General features: G+C 43.2%; 1 protein-coding gene across 4 annotated transcripts in view; it reads right to left on the reverse strand.

The window, feature by feature from the left end:
* Positions 1-21,985, reverse strand: part of CAPN6 (calpain 6) — a 47,887-nt gene that overhangs the window by 21,124 nt on the left and 4,778 nt on the right. For 2 of the 4 annotated variants that reach the window (XM_088172944.1, XM_088172943.1), the window contains exons 2-3: positions 20,444-20,529; positions 19,445-19,617 (exon numbers count right to left, since the gene is read on the reverse strand). In XM_088172944.1, the coding sequence (XP_088029070.1) occupies positions 19,445-19,609 (165 nt within the window). In that variant the 5' untranslated portion in view covers positions 19,610-19,617; positions 20,444-20,529. Of the gene's footprint in view, positions 1-31; positions 6,139-19,444; positions 19,618-20,443; positions 20,530-21,985 lie in introns of those variants that run through there. The other 2 variants (XM_088172946.1, XM_088172945.1) reach the window with 2 other exon arrangements.

Consider the following 21,985-nt stretch of genomic DNA (forward strand, 5'->3'; position numbering starts at 1 on the left):
TACCTGTTAAAGGCCTTTAATAAATACCTACTTTAACTCTGTCCAGCCTCTGTTCCAGGTAGCCACTCCAAGGCATCATCTTCACTGCCACTGCTTTGGCTGACACACTGAAACTCCTTCACCAAGAGCCTGAGTCACTGCAGTGAACCCCCCCTCAGCACCACAGCAGGAGAGAACACCTCTTTGTGAAACACACTCTTCACTCTCTGGGTCTCATAATTCCCATGGATCTGGCTCCTGCTAGAATTATTTGTCCCTCCTTTCCTGGCTCCATCTCTATCCACCAGAGCAAGGCTGGATCTTCCTGGGATGTCTCCCTGCTCCTCCCTGGATTACCCCTTGTAGGAAAGGGAGACCCTCTCAGTTTCATGGTGCACAGGAAAGCCACAGGGGTGCATTTTGCAGCAGTGATGTGTTTGTCCCCATGAAATCCTTGGCAGAGGTGTCCTGCTGAATGGAGAGGGAACCTCCCAGCAACACTTCAGCAGAAAGCAATGGGACCATCCCTAACTGGTGTGGAACCTGCAGGGCTCAGCCCAGTGGCTACTCCTGACACTCTCCTGTCAGTCACTGCTCTTCCTGACTGCCTGAGAGGATGGCAGAGCAGGCAGTGGCAGGAAATCCTGCTCTTTCCCACCTTAATAACCCTAAATTTCAGCACAGTGGAAATTATCCTCTATCCAAGCAGTAGAAATGCAGAATAAATAACTCCATCTCACCTCAAAATGGCAGGAGACCCCAGATTTCCTGCAGTCTGTCCTGTCTGCCATCAGCAGCAGACGGAGGAGCTGTGCTCCTTACCTATGGATTCTCTCTGCCCTTTGGTAATTAAAGATGATGATCCCAAAATAGCAGGACTTCAACCCAAGCCTGGCTACAGACCACAGGCATTTCTCTGATGTGACTCTGATAAACCAGTGCCAGATGAACTCATTTCCAGAGAAAAGAACCACCTCAGTGCTTAGCTGATGGTTTTAAAATCTGGGCTGGTTTAGCCAATGGCACCTGAAATCAGCTCACAGCATGGAATTCACAAAGCTGCAGCCATCTTCTTTAACAAAATTATATTTTTGGCAAGAGACTTTTCTCATTAAATAATAGTTGACATTTTAAATGCCTTTTGGGAAACAAGCAACTGATCATTACATGACACTGCCCTTCTGTCAGGAATTCCCACGTGTCTGCACTTAGAGAAAATTCAAAGCTTATTAAGAGACCTTAACAAAAATCTGAGTAACAAAATGGTGCCTATGAGGAAAACTGACCATGTACAAAATGCTCATCAGCATCATGGACAGATTCATTCAGCCTCCCTGGATGCTCTGACATGGAATGGCAGCAGGAGCCCCAGACTGGCACTTCAGAGATGTAAATCCACCTCATTGCAGGGCTGACATCAGTTGGCACTTGGCTTTTGTGGTGGGAGCACACATTCCACATCCACATGGGCTAGATTCAATTTTATATCCCCTTTCTTAGAATCTCTGGAAATTAATTTCTAGCATCTAGAAATTAATAATTTCTAGTTTGTTTATCCTTTCAAAATGTTATTTTGTTAGAATAACAAATGAGTGATAAATTGAGCCATTGGGGTTAAAACTGTCCAAACTTTTCTGTCACTAGTGGAAGCCAAAACTTTAATTAGTTTTAGAAAGAAATTAAGCACTCTGTGTATTACAAAGATCTTATTTGGTTTGTTTTGATAAAAATAACCACATTAAACTGTCATTATTTAATTGAAGTGTGTCTTGCATCTCACAAAGTCCTCAGAGGAAAAACAGAGCAGCATGTGCCAACTTCCAAAATTTATGGATGAGATCAGCATTTGCTGAGTGCTGGGGTCCAAAGCAAACATGGAACAGCAGAGCTCAGAAACAGAACCTCCCTAATTCCACCAGAGCCACCAAATTCTCCATTGACTCTAAGAGTAATTTAGCTAAAGGAGAAAATTCCCCTTAGCATCTCCTGGTGTAAGTATTACCAATATTCATGAACTAAAAGTTGTGCAGTATTGGTTATAAATAGGGAGAAAGACATTCAGAGGCTTAATTAACTAGCTGTGTGTCTTCATAGGCATTAGCTGAAGCTGCACTGTAAAAAACATTAACTGTAAAACATTAAGAGAGAACTCAGATGACCAAGAAGAGGGAAAGATGATTTTTAACAGATTAGATCAACTGTCTCAGAGAAAAACAGAGATTCAGTCAAGGGAAAAAGAAAGAAGAGCAGTAATTGTTTGCAACTAGGATTTTCAAAGGCTTTTGTAGTATTTAGAGCTTACTTTCTCCAGCATCCTTTAAAGAACCCAGCCCTAGCATGAAAAATAATCCACCTTTGCTTGCACATGAGACCTACAGAGGCACTATCACACTGATGTGCATAAGCTCAGCAACCTTTTTTAAAGCAGGTTAATTTCTGTCAGAGCTGAGAATTGTTTCCATTTTCTTCCCTTCTCCCACCCTCACATCATCCTGAGTCAGCCCCTGTAGGGAAGCAGAGGAAAGGCAATTCTTTCTGAACATGGATGTAAAAATTCTGCTTTGGCTACAGCTGACACTGAACCAACCTCATCTAAAGGAAGGCAGCAAAGACAGCACCCTGTGGTTGTGGAGCTCAAGAGGTAAATGGGATTTTCCATCCTATAAAAAACCTCAGCTGTGCTGGCATGCTCACAGCAGCCTCCCCTTGTCCCCTGTGTGCCAAGGCATTTGCAGTTAGCCCCAAGAAGCAAAATGACCAAGCCCAAATGCACTGGATACTCCAGTGCATGCAAAAAGACTTTGACAACCTTGTTGTAGCTGAAAAAACTCTGCCTATGGAATGAAAACAGAGAAGTGACCCCTCGGAGGGCAGTTCTCAGAGAATTCTCCATCCAAAAAAACCTGGGGTCAGATGTAACCTGACTGAAACAGCCCTTGCTGAGATCAGGAGTGTAGGGACACATATTGAGAATAGTAAGAAAATTACAGCCTGAAAAATATTCCAGGCTGGAGCTTCTCAGCTCTGTTCCCAGCCGATAAGCTGGCCCAGCTGAAGGCTAGGGAGAATTTCTCCCAGGGTGATAATTTGGTCAGAATAAAAAGGAATTAATAACAAAGATAGAACACCTGTTGTGGTGTGTGCCCAGGCCCTGGCAATGGGGTGTCTTCTCTCTGAACCAATCACCTTTTCTCTACTCTTGGAGTTGCAGTCATGCTATAAAACCAAGTGTGTTTCTGAATAAACTTGGCTCTTTTTTCCTGTCATGACAGACGCCCATGTAGCTGTGCATCTTATTTCTGCCACACTTAAAGGGTTAAAACCCCTTTCCACGGCTACACAGGAGGGGATTTTGGCAGAGCTGTTCCACCATGTAAACCCACAAAAGGCAGGTTTAGCTCCAGGTTTCTGTCTGTACACCCTGAGCTCAGGATGTGCAATTCCTCTGTAAACTCTGTGCCCACCATCCAGCAGCATCAGTTCCTGAGAGTGAGAAAATGCCCAATGCTGCTTACACAGAAACTGAGCAGCACATGAGCAAAGCACAGAGCATGCCAGAGCTCCAGCCTTGTGTAAAAGAAAACTCAGCTATGTAGGGATTGAGAAATGCTTCTTCCCCCTCCTCCCTCTCCACTAAACCCTGTTACAAAACCAAATGCATCACAGACATTTTTATAGAGTTCTTCTTTTCCATTTTCAGTTTGGGGCTAGTGGTGACTAATACTCAGTCCATGGATTTCAACCTTGCCTTGCCTATGGGACACACGTGTTTGGGGAGGATCTGAATCAATGTTTTGAAAGAAAAACCCCAAAAAATTGGAATTGGGCAACATGGTGTGTATCTTGGCTGCCTGTAGGTTTCACCTGACCCCTGGAGCACTACAGCTGCTCTCTCCAGAATGCTGACAGGGCTGGGAAGGGCTCAGTGATGGGCCCTAGGGCTGACCTTTTCCTGAACCTCCTAACAAATTGTCTGCTGAAGCCCTGCCAGTCCTCTGCCACTGCGGCCCAGAAATCACTGCAGACTACAATGAAAGATTTGCTGTTCTCCCAGAACCCTCAGACAAGAACAAACCACCCCAAATCAGCTCCTGCTGCACTGAGTTTATGATGCTACAGAACTGCAGCACATCCTTAACACCTCTAGAGAAAAGCTGCCTTGTTTGAGAATAAGTTTCTCACTGATTTTACCAGAACACAGCCTTTGCCTCCTGCCTTCTTCCCCTTGTACCTATGCCCTTCTCTAAACTTGGTACCACAATTTCTGTGACTTTTCCTCCTCAGCAGCAGTCAGAGATGCCATTCTTAGGACAGGATTCACCTCAGGCAACATCACATTCTCTCAGCCAGATGTGCAAACTCCCCTGGAAGCAGAGCTCAGGTCCTTTCAAAGGGCACTGCACAGACATTACCCTGCCACTGCCATGGTGCTGTGACACTGGAGAGAAGCCTGTGTCTCTACTCATCAAATAAACCAATAGTTCAGAGCAATTCCAACCCCTATGAAACTTGATTTTAACCTATTCCAAAGCTACAGCAACTGTGACATAATGTGAGGGAAAAATGTAATCAAATTTAAATGGTTTAACTGTAACCCATTTAACTGGTTAAAAATGTATATATTTAAACTTCCTGGGAAAAGTGATAGTTTTCCAACCTAAAGGGACAATTTTGGGGTTACTAATCTAAAGTTTTCTTGCAAAATGCTTTTACAAGGATTCACTCTGATTTTGAGGTGGTGATGCTCCATGAAAAACAGGTAGATGTAGTAGCAACATTTTAAAGAAAATCTGAATGTAACCATTCACTAGAGCTGGGGAAATGTTTTTGCATTAAATTCAATCAAAGAGGATGGGCAGGGACAAAGCCAGTCCTTAGAGCAACTCCCTGACATCACTTCCAAAAACACCCTAACGTGCCTTAGGTCACACAAGGGCTGTAAGGCCACTCATCAGACTCAAAGGCCACCCACAGTTCAGCTCCATCTTTTTATTGCTTCCTCAAAACATGTTTGTCTATCAAATTCTTGGACGAGTTTCCTCAGATGGGGAATAAAAATAATAAGAAAAGGAGGTTGGAAAGAGTCACACACATTTTTTTACAGCACTGAAATATTCAGCACTGGACCAGTGTGGAAAAAACTATTCCCAGGTCAGTACTCCTGACTGTCCAGCTCTGTCTGGGGAGGAAAATATTTGTTTGCCTGATAATGAGCATCATTTTGGCTCAGGGGCCATGATCTTGTCCAGTCTGACCTTCTGCTGTGTCTCAGGGGCTGGTAGTTGATGCAGATGGAATTCTCCATCACTGCCTTTTATGAGGAAGGGAATTTTTTGTTTACAAAAGAGTATCAGGCAGATTTCAGCAAAGTCACGTTTATTTTTTTTATTACAGTCAGTATTTTGGGGCAAAACTAAAGTCTAGTCATCTAAACATTGTCTGGAGTGAAAATTCAGATTAATCTGGGAGATGATTTATTTTTCTGAAAGGGGATATTTCTCCCTTGCCCAGTGGCAATGCACAGACTTCAAAGATTAAAAAACATAAGTCTAAACACCATATTAAAGAGCATAAACCCCTTTAGCAACAAGTTCCTCCTTTCCACATCCCTTTTCCAGCAGGGATTGCTTTCAGCCTAGATTCCATTACCTACCAATCATGGCATTTATCTCAGACACTTTCTTAAGGATAAAAATCCTTTATCCTCTTCTCCCAGATTCCTCATCTTTTTCAGACAGCACCTTGAGGTGTTCTCCCACTTACTTGTTTCAAGCAAAAATATGTGAATGCCTGGGATATCAGTTCAAGGCATATCCAGTGACACCTTCCACATAAACCTTTGGAATTGTGATCGACCCCACACCATTCTGGATTAGATGTTTGCTTCATAACATAAAAAGAGGAACTGTAAAATGACATAAAGCCCTGAGCATGACACAAGCTTCTTAGACTATGAGTTGAGCTGTATCAAATTTTGGATTTTAAATTGTTTTTTAATAGAAATTTTATTCTAGCCAGCACAACACAACTTTGCTGAGCCTATGAAGGTCAGAGTCAATGGAGGGTCTCTGTCCCAGCATGACACATATCAGACTTAAAATTCTAGTCTGGACATGCTTTCTGGCAAAGAGCAGCCTTAGAACATGTAAACCAGAGTATTTATCTTCTAGGAAGATAGAGAGTTCAGAGTCTACGCTATAAAAATATTGCCTCAAAAGTGACACAGCAGCATTCATTTTACTCCTGAATACTGAAAGCACTTTGATGACTCAGCCAAATCAGTGTCTCAAAGAATCATAAATTCACAGTGACTAGCAGGAAGGATTTTATTTACACATCTTGAAAACAAACAGCAGCTTCTATCTCTAAAACATTTTTTAAAATTTCATCTTGGAAAGATTTTCATGTAGCAATAAAGTTATCAGCATGTGAGATAAGTTTTTCCAGTTTCGAGTGATGACACTGAAAAACCCATATCAGTGACTTCCAAAGAAAGATTATTAAGTGGAAATCACAGTTGCTGTATCTGCCAGGCAATCAAGCCCATGTTTTTCCCTCTATGTAGATAATTTTGTCTTGCACAGATGGCTACTAGGGTACTAAAATGAATAAAATATGTTTGGATAACATGCTGTTATACAAAGTGATCTTGAGGATTTCTTCTTTCCAGCCTCAAGAGAATTTCCAGGATAAACCAGTCTGAATATGCTTTAATGTGTTGACAAACTCTGCATGTCACTTTGGATATTATTATTGTGCAACTTAAACGCCCAAACCATTGAAAAGCCTGAGGAACTTGGATGCTTTAATCACTTAAGGACTTGTGAAAACGTGGAGCTCTATCACTGTTTGAATATTCAATAATTTTCCTAGCGCCATTAATGATAATTAATTTTAGATTCCCTTCTGCTTCAACCCAAAACAAAGACTGGAGCAGATTCAGTCAGACAGATCCATGGACAAGAGCCTTTGGCTGCCTGGGAGGAGACTCAGCCTGTCAGGGTGTAGTCAGAATATTTACTTGGTCATGATTTTATCCCAGTTGAAGCACAGTGAATTTCATCTTTGTGATTAAATTGTTCAGACTTTTAAGAGACTTCTTGCTTGCAAAGACAGAGTAAGAATTTTTTTTCCTTACTTATATCATGCTGTTTCTTTCCATTGCTCTTTCACTACTTGAGCTAATTTTTGATTTTCCCAATGTGATATCAATACACCGAGTTGAATTCACCACTTCATTTCAGACAAATTTCTCTGTTAAACACTAGCATCAGTGCCATCACTGAGAAATTCCCCTCCTGACTGACCAGCTTAGAAATCTTTAGAATCCAAATAATCTCTCTCCTATCTTTTGCAATGACTACTGGCAGTCATAGGAATATTCACGGTGCCCAACCCCACAGCACTTCCCAGATAATACAAAGTGTTTGATTTGCAATTATGGATTAGAAGCTACATTCTGGGTAAAACAAAAAGGATCCAGACCTCCAGTTCCTGTTGTGTGCTCAAAACACCAAAAAATTTCCTCTAAAGATGAAGATTCTCTACGAATATTTAGGAATTGCTGTGAGAACTTCATCATCTTTATTTAATCAAGGACTAATAGCTAAAGTAAAGTCAGTGAAAGCCCTAAGGAAACATTTCTTAACTCTCAAAAGGCAGGAGAAGAGCCTGTTTCTAATAATGTTGAGGTTTGCCAGTGTTGCTTTTCCCTTGTCTTACAGCATAAGTATTTACAGTTCAGCCATTATGTTCATTGGGGGCGATGCTGGTTTTTAATTTTTTGCAGATTTTGGAATGTCTGCACAAGTAGCTTAAGCTGATGTCCCTGTGTTTTCCAAGCACAACCTCCCCCTCTGGGTGTGCAGTTTTCACTCCACCCAAATGCAGAGCTGCAGGGCAGATTCTCAGCTCTAAATCATCATCACTTCAGCTAAACCAAGGGCTGATGTTGCTTTATAGGTGCAAGTCCCCTCAATCCACCTCTGTCCACTGGCAGATGCAGCTTTGGTTTGGTTCATGAGATATTCATCATTTTAGGGAAATAAAAGTGCTCATTAAGACCAGGAAGGAGAAATGTCATGGTTGGATTACATCTGAAATATTTGGATTAAATTTGAGTTATTCCTCTTACAGTGCAGACAGCAGCTGTTTGAGCAGTCACATCATGTGCCCAAATGTGAAAAGCAGCTTTTAGGCAACTGTCACTTCTGAGGAGTTTTATTTGTGGAGAGCAGGGTCAGGGAGGGAAGCAGGAGGGAGGAGAGGCCAGAGGACGAGGTGCTGCATTCACATCTCCATTTAGGGAGGAAAATCAGATGTCCAGGGCTTAAATGCCCTTATCTGAAGGGAGGAGGAAACAGACAGCAGTGATCATGCACAGCAAATGCAGCTCTGCACAAAAATGGATTATCTATAGTGTTATCCTACTGACCCAGGGAGACAAAATTCCTCATTTTTTTTTCTTTTATCAGTCCCACTTTAAGCTTCCTTAAAGCTCCTGTGGTAAACCTGCAGCAGCAATAATACTCCAAACCTGCAGACCAAAGCACAGCCCACAGGTGGATCACTGCTAAGTGAGATTTAATTTTTTACTCACCATCACAGGACTGAAGATTTAGTACAGTCTTAGGAAGAAAACCAACCCTATTTTGATAATTATTCACAGTATCAGGCTAGAAAGGGCTGTCTCCAGACAAAAATCAGACCTTAATGTGCTTTATACAGCACAGTCACTCTTTATTAACCAGGAGTCTCTTGTCCACCTCCCAAGCTCAGGAAGGGTCACCTGGAGCAGGCAGTGCCCAGATGGCTCCTGGACAGCTCCAGACAGAGATTCCATTTCCATGAGGAGCTCATTGGTCAAAGTTCAGTGCATGAAAATTGTAAGATAACACTTGCTCTTAACAAAAAGTGTATTTTTCTTGAGGAACAACATTTTATTTCCTGAAAGCTGAAAAAAAAATGCAAATTCAAAATGCTTTAGCCTTTGTGATTAAGTTAGAAACAATGCCACATACAGGCAAGACTGTAGTTCTAAATGGTTCTTTCAGCTGTGAAGGATTTTTAAAAGCTTCTTTTTAGCCAAGGAAACATACATTTTAATTTAATCTTTAAATAGAATTAATCTTGAAGGAAACATACATTTGGATCACAGGAGCACAGCATGAAATTCAAATAAATTACTCTGCAAATCGAAGGCAGAATGGCTTTCTAAACCTCAAATTCCAGCTCATCCCAAATACCCTTTTAAATATGGAAATAATATGACAAAAGCATGAAGCTCTTCACACAGAAAGCATATTTTGGATGTGGATGCTTTCCAGTCTTGTTCAAGAGCGTTGACAGAACAATATTTCAATTTCCTTTGCAACTGGCATGTTTAGGCTGTAATTTTTCCTTCAGAGAAGTCAGACATTTAATTCTTTCAGAAGACTAAATCAATGAACTAACAATTACTGTAAGAAGACTTATGCTAGCTGGGGATATGATCCTCAGGCTTTTTGTTTTACGGTCTCAAAATAAATTTTACCATGTCATTCTTACCATCACCACATTGCCTCAGGACAAACAGAAACTGTTTGAGAAACCAATTTTCATCTAATGACATCTGAACCGACTAAATAAAACCTGACATTTGAAAGAAATATTCAGAGCTTGGAGTTGTACTGTTTGTGTTCTAGAAATGACATTGAGGTCGTTTAATATTTTTTTCTTTAAAGGAAACAACCACAACACCATAAGAAAGCCTTCATCCAGTCTGAGGGAGGGAAATACAAACTGGAAAAATTGCCAAGAGAGAAGATGACAAAATATTGGCATCTGGAGAGCTGTCTGCTTGGCAAGCGTGCATGTCATTTACAAATGTTTGCCTTTAATGATATTCCTGGAAGACTTGGGTGAATAATGCCACTGAGCAAGCTGCCACTTTGCAAATGCTGCCACTTCATGCTATGGAAATAAAGGGTGGCCACTGTGGGGTTTTTGCTTCCTGTCACGACACAGCCAGCAACGAAGGGCACAACTAAAACCAAAGAATTTTCTGATGTGACACCAGGAAATTTGATTGAGCCATCAAATTGATGTCACACGGGGTCCACTCAGTCACCAGGCTGTACTGGAGAGGTCAGACCTGGAGGCTTTATAGTTCCTTGCTCATCTTTTCTTCTGGGCCAGCCCCATCTTAACAACATTTTCCAGGCAAAATAAAAAAAATAAAATTATGGAATTCATAGAATAAGGGTGAGCAACAGCTCGGTTCTGGGAACATTTCGGCAATTCCAAGAAGAAACGTGTCACAACTTCCCCAGCTGAAAACATTAAGGACAAAATATTATGGGAGGAATGTTTTATCCAGTCAGAAACCAAGATGGAAACATGCCAAACAATGTTTTCATGATGCCTCCCATACTCAGCCTCTTGGGGGACAGACAAGGTGACAAACAGAGCACAGTGAGATTCCCAAAGCTTTGAAAGGAACCAAAACCCCTGACATTAATATTGAGGTGTACCAGCATAAATCACTGGTGGGAATAAAAGTGATTAAAATATGTTTGTAAGTTTCTAATGTTTAGAAAAGGACACTTCCTTAAAATAACATCCCCAAGAGAACAAAACAGTGTCTGCTTCAGTCTCAACAGAGCCTCTTAAATTAAACACTCATCCCAAAAAAAAGTGAGTTTTTTTTGAGTGCTCCCATATTTTCATTTTGCAAATTAACACACAAGACTCTTCAGGGTGAAGCACTGCCAGAGCTGGGCATCACCAGCCTGCTGCAGAAAGGTGAGGAGAGACAAAATCCTGGAACAATGCAGAATTCCTGATCCTGTTTCTGGTGGACCTTCACAGACACAGAAATGGAGCCCATCTGAATGAAATTTTATCACTTCTCTGGGTTTCTTGTTTAGAGGCACAGCACACTGCACCCACCTCAGCCTGGATGTGGCCTGCAGACCCTGGCCTGGGCAAATGGGACCTGGACAAGACCCCCGAGAGTCCCAGCCCCTGCCAACAATAACTGCTGGGAGGGATTCAGGGGATTAAGAGATCCCTCCCTGTTTGTTTGGCTGGGTGAGAGGAGTCCTGGGGGCACCACACACAGCTCTGCTCCAATTCCTGCCTCCAAGAAGCACACAGCTGGGAAAGAAAGTGCTTAACAACACATCTGCAGCAACCCTTTGTGTCTGCTGACTGCCCAGTCCAGTTACTTCTCCTTGGACCCATCGTCTTTCCAATCACTACTCTTAGAACAAAAAAAAAAAAAAAATATATATTTCCTTTATAAAGCTACCACCATTCAAATCCTACAGCACAGATTCCAGGGCTCTGCCTGCCTTCCAAATGCCACAGATTTGCCCTGGGGTGCCAAAGTGCAAACACTGCTCCACCCTTCAGCATCCTGCTTCCCAAGGCCCTGCCCCATGTCATGTACACACATCCATGTGCAGATATCCATTTAAACACATCCCTGCCTGCCTGCTCTGGGTTCATGCCCTCACAGCCCACCATCCAGGCTTTATTTTTGTGTTAGAAATCGGGTTGGTCTCGTCACAGACAGAAATGCTGTTGCATATGAATCGAGATTTCAGCTTGCTGGGGGGTTACACTGGTGAAATTGGTAATTGTATGTGAAGTTTATATTGCTTAATTTAAAATTGTCTTGGGTAAAATGCAATCCAATATGAAATATTTACTGTTAACAGGATTCTCTCAGGGTCCAGTGCCCATCAGATTATCAGAGACAAGCCTGTTAATAATTACTTTGAGGCTTTGGTGACAAAGGTTACTTTAGAATAATAATAATAGGCCAAACCTGCAGACAAAGTCAACACAGGTTTATCAGCTTGTCTGGTGATAGCAGAACACCTGCAGAAGCTGAGGCAGGGCTTGGAGCAGAGATGTCACAGCCACTGAGAAAGGATCAGTGTCATGTGGAACATGAATTAGCACAGTGGTCATGGTCTGTGCATTTCAACCCTCCCATCTCCTTTTCTGGGATAAACCTAACATTTCCTCAAGTGATTATTATGTATTTTTACTATATTCAATAAGGTATATCTTGTGGCAGCTGTCTCTTCTGCTGTGGCAATAAAGGCCTTCCCTTTGCACTACAGGTAGGCTCCATAGAAGATTAGCTAACAAACACATAAATAATAACATCAGCCTGGAACACAGGAGACTCCTTTGGAGTGTCCCTGCTTCCTCAGGAGGCTGCTCTCAGATGTTGGGAGTGTCAAGCACGTTTTACATGCCTGATGTAACAAAAATCCTCCTGTTTGCTTCTTCCTTTTCCATCCAGCTATGAAAAAAAACAAAACAAAAAACAACACAAGTGAACCTCCTAGTTGTGAAGCACACAAACACACTCCCCCAAAAAAGCCACCCTTGCTATTTCTCAGCCAAGAAAGGGCAATGGACTGCAGGAAACAGCTGCCTGGAGCTCCCTACCTTCACCTGCCAGGATGCTAGAAGGTGCCACATTTTCTTTTCAGAACATGTTCAGTGAAAAACAAATGAAACAACTCAACCTCAAAACCTTAGGAGAAAATAATAATGGGAGAAGCGAAAAAACAAAATAAAGCCCATGATGATTTCAGTGAATTGTTTGGCTGGACACCATCAGAACATGCTGTTCCAAGTACCTTAAAAGACCAACAAGGGAAAGCCCTTTAGAGCTCAAAAATGTTTCTTTGCCTCCAAGAAATATTTCAGCTATATTAGCATATTTGGGGAAAAGTTGCAACATTAAAATTAAAACCAAAAAGTAATTGAAACCAGTATTTTATTTTATTTCTCCCTCCATTTTTACAAAATGTGTGTGCTCCTCAAAAAGATCAATTACTTGGAACAGCTAGGACTATTATTAAGTTCAAAATGATTATAGGCTCATATTAGGGTAGCACAAATCATGGCAATGCTATTCTATCATGATGTGCTCTATGAGAACTTCCATTCTTGGTTGGTAAAATGAGAATTCCAGTTCCAAGGGGCTCCAGTTTCTTTTTTGATCCCTGTAGATCAGTGCATCCTATATGTATTTAAGTTATTAGAACTCTTATTTAGATTACATTTAGATTTCAACATCCCCTCCAAAATCCTGGCTGCTAAGTGCTTCAGAAAGTTTCGAATTTCAGTGAATTCCCCTGTATCTCATGCACCAAATCACAATTTGCCTCCTCTGTCTCATCACTCCAGGGTAAAACCAGGTGGCCACACTTCTCTTGAAAATGACATTACATTTCCAGCTGCTGGTGAAAATGATCCAAATCAACTGATTTCATCAAATAAACAAGAAAGCAGATTCTGAACCCAGCTGATCCAGAATTGCAGCCACACAGGAAGGGTAAGATTTGTTTTGAAGTGGATTTGAAAGACCTTGCCCTCCATTTTTAGACACCTCGTCCTAGGAGCCCAATTCCCTGGGATCTTTGTAAACCCCCCATTTCCAGTCTGTGGATCACCAGCATGCAAGAACGGCAAGAGAGAGACAGAAGATCACTCACTCCACCAAATCTACCCTCATTAAACAAATAAAGCTCCCGAGGCAGATTTCTAGTGGCTCCAACAAAAAACCCCCAAGGTTCAGAAGCCAAGTGCCAGCACTAATTTTACCCTTAAAGAAACACAGAGCACGACGAAGCCCTGCCCACCCTGGCACTCAGAGGGGTGCCAGCTCATTGTCCTACCCCTAACGCGCACCCATCACCCCTCCCCTTCCCTCCCAGCTCAAAATTAATTCTAACAACGTGAAGACAATTCGACTTAATTGCAGCTGCATCATCTCCTGCAGGATCTCGCTGCCAATCCCGCCGTTTGAATGTGCAGTTGCCAGGGCAACGGGTGCGAAGAGGATGCTTTTGTGCTGCCACTCGCATCCTCGGGAGCCGTGCCAAGCCCGGAGCTCCCGCAGCTGGGATGGCTTTAACACCTTCCTCCCCGGAGCCCCCTGTCCCTCCTGCCATGGCCAGCCCTCGGCAAGCAGCTCCTCCTGCTCTGCACATCCTGACCTGCACGGCAGGGACAGATGGCTGCAGCTCAGGCTGCTGGAACAACTCCCCTCAAACGTGAAGCAGTGCCAGACCCTGCAGAAGGTTTGGGGTACATGGTTCATCCTTAATGAGGAAGGAAAAGATCCTTCACCATCATTTAGGAATTATTTTCTTCTGGTGGTTTCCCATCTGCCTGTTGTCTGCAACAGAAGGCTGCTTTATGTCTGGAGGACTACATGGTCCCTGCCTCCACAATTTTAACCTAAAAAGCATGATTAATGTGTACAGAAACCTCCCCATCAATCTCTGATTATCTTCCAGGGCAGACTGCTTCCCAGAGTTTAGCTCTTAATAGCTTTCCTATTTCTTTAAGATGAAGGGTTTAAACTTAGGTCAGAGCCTACTTTGCCTATGACCTTTTATACCACTTTTGAGTCTGCAAGACTTAAGCCCTTCTATAAAAATTAAGGTGCACTGCAATCATTCTCTTTATACACACACACGTGCAGTTAGCAAAGAAATATCTGACTTTAAACTTTTCCACGGATAATGAGCTGTAGCTGAAGATCACAAGCTAAATCTGTTTCTAATGGCAAGGAAAACTATTTGCAACAACAGCAAACAGCCTCCCTGCTAGTGCACTCACAACAAATTACAGGACACAAAAGTGCCTGTTGAAATGATCACCAGTGTCATCTAGGAAGTCCTATAATCCTGCAGCAGCCCTGTACAGCACTCATGGAGTGAATGTCTGAAAGTCACCCACTGAACACTGCTGGACTGTCTGCTGAGGACAACATCCATGGTGTTGAGATCCAGGATGTGACAGACACATAAGGAAAAGAAGCCAGTTCAGGATTGATTCCATCTCAGTGCAAAGCTGAGTCTTCCACAGCCCTTTTCTGCTACAAACAGGTCCTAGAGAAGCACAGCAAACAAGCAAACCACAAGACACTGGCTCACACAGCCTCCAACTTGAAACTACCTTTGTGTCCCCAGCTAGGCTTGAGGCACATGGAAGGATTTGTGAGCTCCTTCAAAGCTCAGCAGAAGCCCAGCACCTCTTTGAAACACATTTCCTCACCTCCCAGATGCCACATGTGCCATTATTTCCAGTGCAAACACAAATATCACAGCACACAGAGCTTTACCTACACTTGAACAAAAGTCAACAACCACCAACAGCAGAGAAATGTGGGCAATTCTGGGACAGGCAGGGAAACAGAAGCCTAAATTTCAGCTGTTTCAGTACATGTAGCCTTTGCAGAATAAGTAATTTTTTCAGGAAAACAATAATTATATCATGCAAAGCTTTAGGGGTGAGGAGGAGAGATGGGGAGGGACCCCTATTCTGATTAAGCAAGAGGATTGCTGTTGCTCCGTATTTTTAACTGGAAAAAAAAAGTTGCTGAAGGAATTAAAAAGGCACATTCTGGTGTGCAAATGTGATCATTAAGCCATGAGCCGCATTCCAGAAGGGAGCTGGGAGCATGGAGAGGGGATGTGGCAAAGCAGGTCAATGTCACTGTTCAGGGGGGCTGTTACACCCCCATCACTTTGTCACACACAAGGCAGCAATGCAGCTGCTCTGAGAGGAGTGCACATCACTGCCATGCCAGCTGATGGCATTCCCCTTTAATATCCACTCTCCTCCAGCTCTGGATTCCCCCCAGGCCCCATCCTGGCAGATATCCCAGGGTGTGATGAGCTATCACTCCACTCCATGCCCCAAAACTGCTCTTGCAGTGGTCATGCAACTGCTCAAAGCCTGACACAGTGCCAGGACACCTCCCTCTCCTGCAGGCACCACTGGGCTCCACAGGAGTCACAAACATAAGCAGATGTCTCTGGTCTTGTTCAAACTGGAAAACAGGGTCAGACTGCAGTGACACAGCTACAGAGGAGGCAGGAATTAAATGATGAAGATCATTGCATCTGAGGGACATTTAACCCAGGCGTGCTTACACCTGACAGCCAAGTCTTTCATGACCCTCATTCCATGAAATTTATGGCAACTGAGTTACTGTTGAATATTCTGGAGGACACTGAGACCACAAATCTTGTCACTGTGGAATAAAGAACATTAATGCAAAATCTGTAAAGCTCACCCAGACTAAGTGCCCACGCAGGGATTTGCCCCAAGCTTCCTCTGCCTTCCGAATGAGAGCAAAATCTTAAAGAGGTAACAAGGTAGGGGTGGGTTTAGGGTTTAAATCAGCACTTCTAGATATGAAGATGTTTCAGCTCCTGAGACAATGGATCATTTTCCACTAGTCAGAAACAAAAGCTGGTGCTGCCTCCAGTAAACATGTGAAGGTCCAGAAGTCAGAGCTCCTAAATTCTCTGGCACCTCAGTCCTGGATAAATCACCAACCTGCTCATCCCATACACCCCAATTTGGGAAGTGGGGAGACACTTGTTCTGTTTATTCATATTACTGTATCATTCCAGAACACAGTACTGCCTTATTTCCTGGACTTTTCACTCACATGGTGATAACCACCCCTGAAAATGCTGGAAAACTGGTGAGAAGAGTGGAGAATGGGGCCCATGGCACGCAGTGTTTCTAGGAAAAGGGGCACTGGGCTGTGCAGACACAGCTCTCCACCTTCAGCCAGGTATGTGACCTTTGGAGTTAATGGGAATTTAATCAAACAGAGCAGTGTCCCTCTGTGGGCTGGCACACAGGAGGGTTTCTTGGGAAGCAGATCAGCAGCCCTGTCTCACGGTGTCTTTCTGTGCTGTTTTCCTGAACACAGAGCAGCTGTGTCTTCCCAGAACATGAGGGTGCAATCACAGCCCTCTCATAAAGAGAAGATGCAGATGAAAGCAGAATCAGGGCTTATAAAATACAGGGTCAAGCAGGGAAACCAGGAAAGCACATGATAAGAGTCTCATTCTGTAGGATCAGACTATTTTCCTTTGTGAATAACTAAAGAACACTGTTTGTCTCTGAAGCAAGCTTACCCACTCCTTCTTCACATTCCTGCCTGCCCTTTGGGGATCACTGCTGTTTGTTTAACACTGACAAAGATGTCCTTGAGATTCCATCCTTTTTTCAGGGGTCAATGAAAACGTTCACACAAACCAGAGGTTTTTAGTTAAAAATAAGAGAGACAAAGTATCCATTCAGCAGTGACAGTCATTGCTGGGTATTTTCAGCCCATGCTGAGCAGGACAACCACACAGAGGCAGTGTTAACCAGGACAGGTGGCCAAGGACATCCCAGAGACAGGGGGCCAGAGGCTTCTGCCTCTTGGCAGGACACAGCTGTCCCAGCCCTACTTCAGCCTGGTAGAGGGTGCAAACTCCAGGGAAATCACAGGAAAAGAGCAGGATGGGTTCTGATGCTAATATCAGTGGGCAGAAAGAATGTTCACTAACCAGAGGGAAAGTTTCTTTCTCTTTTTCCAACAAAGCAGCAGGTTTTCCCCACAGAGAATCTCCTCAGGAGCTTTCCTGCATGAGCTGAAGGGCTCTGGAAGATGCTGCACCTTTGAAGTGGTCACACTCAGCTCAGTTGTTATTTCACAGGTTTATCTCAGAGAATCTGGGGTATTAGCAGAGCCCAATGTTCTAAAATACCAGCAAAGGATTCACATACCAGGGAAGGTTAGATTAGATATAAGGAGAAATTTCTTTACCAAAAGGGTTGTCAAGCACTGGAGCTGCCTGCCATGGGAAGTGGTTTTTAGAGACCTGGGGCTAGGGGGCCATAGCTTAGTAGTGGACTCAGCAGTATCAGGGTAAGGGTTGGACTCAATTATCTTAGAAGTCTTTTTCAACCTAAAATCCTTTCTCAGCCTGGAAGATTCTCTGGTTCTGTGTTGTTAGCATCAACACCAGAATTCAACCTCTGAACTTCTGGTTGGCAGAGGCCAGGCACTGGTGGGATATGGTTCAACATCTCAGGGGTGTCAGGTCAATCTGTGCATGGTTTTATGAGAAATTATAATAACATTTATGTAAATAGAACATTAATATGTGAGGCTTCCTACATTAACATCATGTTTAATGGGTAATAATTGAATGCAAAGCTAATCACTGACCTACAATTAGACTTCAAACCACTGACTACCACCTTGAACAAACTCATATGCACAAGAATGGCCCAAAATGGCATCCTTGGCTAGAGTTTAGCTCTTGCTTCACATCTCTTACAAAGAACAAACACTCTTCCTGACCTCACTGTTGCACAGTATCACAGTATTTCCTTTTCTAGGAGGGGATGAGAAACACCAATAAACAGGAAAGTGCTCAGAAATAAAAATAAACCCACAGAGTTTGGAATGTCTTCTTTTTCTTTCTCAAATTCATTATCCCCATTCTTTAGTCTCATGTCTTACTTGAAAAACCAAAATGAGAAGCAGGAAAGCAACCCTTGAACTGCTCACTGAAATCCCAGTAGAGAAGTGGCTGTGAGGAATGAGCACCACCAGGAGAGAAGAAGAAGAAGAAGCAGAAAAGAGAAGCAGCCTCAGGCCATCCTGGCAAAGACAGTCCAGCCTTGGTCAGCCTCATCTGTTGTCCCCAGTCACAGAGGACACAGAACAGCACCAGCTGCACATGAAGGACATCACATTGGCATCATGATTTCTAAAGAAAGAAACCCAAGTCTGTGCTTCCAGAAGATTAATCCCAAATGTGGACATGGGTGAACTAAAGGAGAAATTCGTCATGCTTAAGGGCAAAAATACTGCATGCATCTGGCTAGAGGCTTCCACACTTGTCACAGTAAGAGAACAGATGACTCTGATGGAAAGCCAGGCTGGGAATGGGTTTTTGTTCTTCTGAACTGTTTGCTTATGGCTGTGAACTGATGTAAAAATACACGTGAAGCATAAAATCTCAGAGCAAACCAACTAACAGACCCCAAATACAGGTGATATGAATGATTTGAACTGCCTACTACATTAGTCACAATTCAAAGCAAATGACAAATTTGTTTTCCTGTTAAGATGCCAGTAAAAGAGGCAAAGAGACACAATAATTCTTGGTTGCTTACAGATAATAGCTGTTCATTTGGCACAGAAAATCACTGGTGGGTAATTGAGGTTTCATACCAAGTCAGAGGCAAAATCCACTGTGAATTCAGCACAGCCATGCAGAGATCAGAGCTGGCATCAACCAGCAAAGGAAAACTCTCCACTGTCTCGGGGTTGTTGGCATCAGCACCAGAATTCACCCCCTGAACTTCTGGTTGGCAGAGACCAGGGACTGGTGGGATATGGTTCAACACCTCAGGGGTGTCAGGTCAGTCTGTGCATGGTTTTATGAGAAATTATAATAACATTTATGAAAATAGAACATTAAGAATATTAATCTATGTAACTAGAACTTGCTGCTAAGGCTTCAACAGAACCAAACTGAAAGAGCTGAGGGAGAGGGGGCCAGTTCCCAACAGAACAAAGCTTTGCTCAGACACCTCTAGGTGGAAGTGTCTGTGCTGGAGGAGTGAGAACACATCCATCCCTTACCTTGGGCCGCTTCCATTCCACTTTGCCTTTTGCTGCTGGGTCGTAGTAAAGGGATTCATCCGAGGCTGGAAACTCAGGATCCTCAAAGAGCCGGCCCTGCTGGAGGCACTGCCCCTTCAGCTCGTGGTACTTCTGATCTCGGAAGAGCTGCACTGATGGAGACATCTTCCTGTCTAGATAACATCAACATTGGACAAAATATGAGGGCTCTTCAAAGTCCATAGCTGATACCAGTCACTGGTCTTTAAAAAGAGACATGTAACTTCTTCTAAATGAGGTAACTGATTTATTTAAAATAAAACAAAAAAAAAAAAACCCAAACAAATTAAAAATCAGATTATGTTAAAGACTAGGAAAGCATAAACCCAGGAAAATCTTATAGATAAAGATCATATTTTTGTCTGAACAGAATTCTTATCAGGAAAGAGCCCAGGCCAGCACAAACCCAACATTTTGCTTTGTCTAATTGATTGGAAAGGTAGCAGAGTGAGGCTTGGCTCTCAGTCTGCACCATGTGTGAAGGGCTGGGCCATCTTTCTGTCCTCATTCTTCTTCTGGCCACTAAAGCTTGAATTATCTACTCCAAATCTTATGCCTAAAAAAACCAAAACCAGATTTCCACATTTCTCCATCTTAATTTAAGTGACAATACTTTGGCTTGTACTATTGTCTTTGAACTTTATGTTACATTTCAGGGAACTGAATTCCCCGAAGGAGAAAATACTTGCAAATAATTGATGAGAACTAAAAGTATTTTAAAAGCACAGCAACAACAAAAAAACCAAACAATGTGTTCTCAGACCTTAATTCCCAGAATCCTGACAATCAAACTTGGCAAGTTTATAGTCGCATCCACAGAGCTCAAATAAATTGCTTTAAGGCATTAAGACAAATGAGAAATCAATTACAGAAATCACTCAAGATAGTTTGAAATTTGGAGGACGTGAGGGATGTTACCTCTGCCCCAAGAGAGGAAGTGGTGAGAGAATCTGAACTTGCCTGTTTGGAAAGGTCCTGTGTGTCAGTTCCTCTCCTCTTCCTTCTGGACACAGGTTGGAATTAGAGATGTATCTCCTCTTCCTTGCCTACAGCAATAAAGACAAGTGCAGGTTGAATTAAGCAACATCCTGCTCTGGAGCATGGCACCACCTCATCCTGGCAGCCACTGGCTGTGTCCAGCTGCAGGGAGCTCAGCTGCTGCTCCTTGAGCCACCTGCAGCACGAATTGGATGAGATTCCACAAATCTGCAGGAAGCTAAACCGAGCTTGTGCAGGTGTGTAAGTGAGCACAGCAGGAGAAATACAGAAGAGTAATGAGGAACACTTGGAAATGTCAGATTTACCGTGGCCTTTGCTCTTGTGAGTGAAAGCTGTTTGTGGATGGCCCATCCCTGGAAGTGTCCAAAGCCAGGTTGAATGGGGCTTGGAGCAAGCTGGGATAGTGGAAGATGTCCCTGTCCATGGCAGGGAGTGGCACTGGATGGGATTTAATATCCCTACCCAAAAAAAACCATTTTGTGATTCTTTTACTTTCTGGTTACTTATCTCCCTCAAAAAAAAGTGTCAAGGCCTCTCACTTGGCAGGTGGCCTCCCAAGACAGGGCAAATAGATTTGCTTCCCCCCACAAACCAGTTCTTCAAATTCAAGTGTACAACAACTTGTCAATTTTACAGAGGTACCTCAGGGACCACAATAAAATAGTCTGACTAATTTGGGTGGGATATAGATTATTTCATGATAACTGGCATTCTTGATCTTTCAAAATTCCCCATGAACTATCTAACATTCTAAACTGAGTCTATTTGTTTTTAAAATAGCCCCGGGATGATGAGGTTTCTGTCACTGCCTAATTCATTGAGACAGGCCTTTCATGATCTCATTCCCCTGCCCTTTCTCCCCACCTATCTGCCAGACAGGAATGTGAGTCCTTCCAGGATTAACACTCCATTCCACAACAGCCTGGAACGTTCTGTGGCAATGCATAGAAGGTGGTGATAAACACTGCCTGCCTTGCCCTGGGCTGCACAGGCCGTGCTCAGCAAGGGAAACATCAACAAGGAGGAGGCTTCTCCTGCCAATCTCTTATCCTGCCCCTCTCCAGGCTCCCTGTGACATCTGCAGTGGGTTTTAGGGGCTCAGGCTCCCAGGGCTGCTCATCCTGGCTGCTGAATGTTTCACCCCCACTCAGGAGGCACTGAGCTGAGGTCCCATCACCATCTGGAGAACCAGGAGGAACCCACTTTCACAGGAACCCAGAGCTGCCCATTTTAAACTCAGTAAAAATATCTCTTTCTTGTTGGAAAGCCCTCCATCAAGAATGTCAGTGCAGTTTCTATAAAACAGCCTGGTGGTTTGAGCACTGAGGATGGAGGGGCACAGCTGAGCTCACCTCTCCTGGGGTGTTTCACCTAGCAGGACATGGCCTGAGGCAGACCTGCCTCCCATTCCAAGGCTTATTTTTGAAGCAGCTCCCAATTTTTGACCCTCAGTTGACCATTAAAGCTCCCAAACTACGAACCACACTCTTCTTCCAGTCAGGG

Source organism: Sturnus vulgaris, chromosome 14 (assembly GCF_052056855.1).
Source record: "Sturnus vulgaris isolate bStuVul1 chromosome 14, bStuVul1.hap1, whole genome shotgun sequence".
NCBI lineage: Eukaryota > Metazoa > Chordata > Aves > Passeriformes > Sturnidae > Sturnus > Sturnus vulgaris.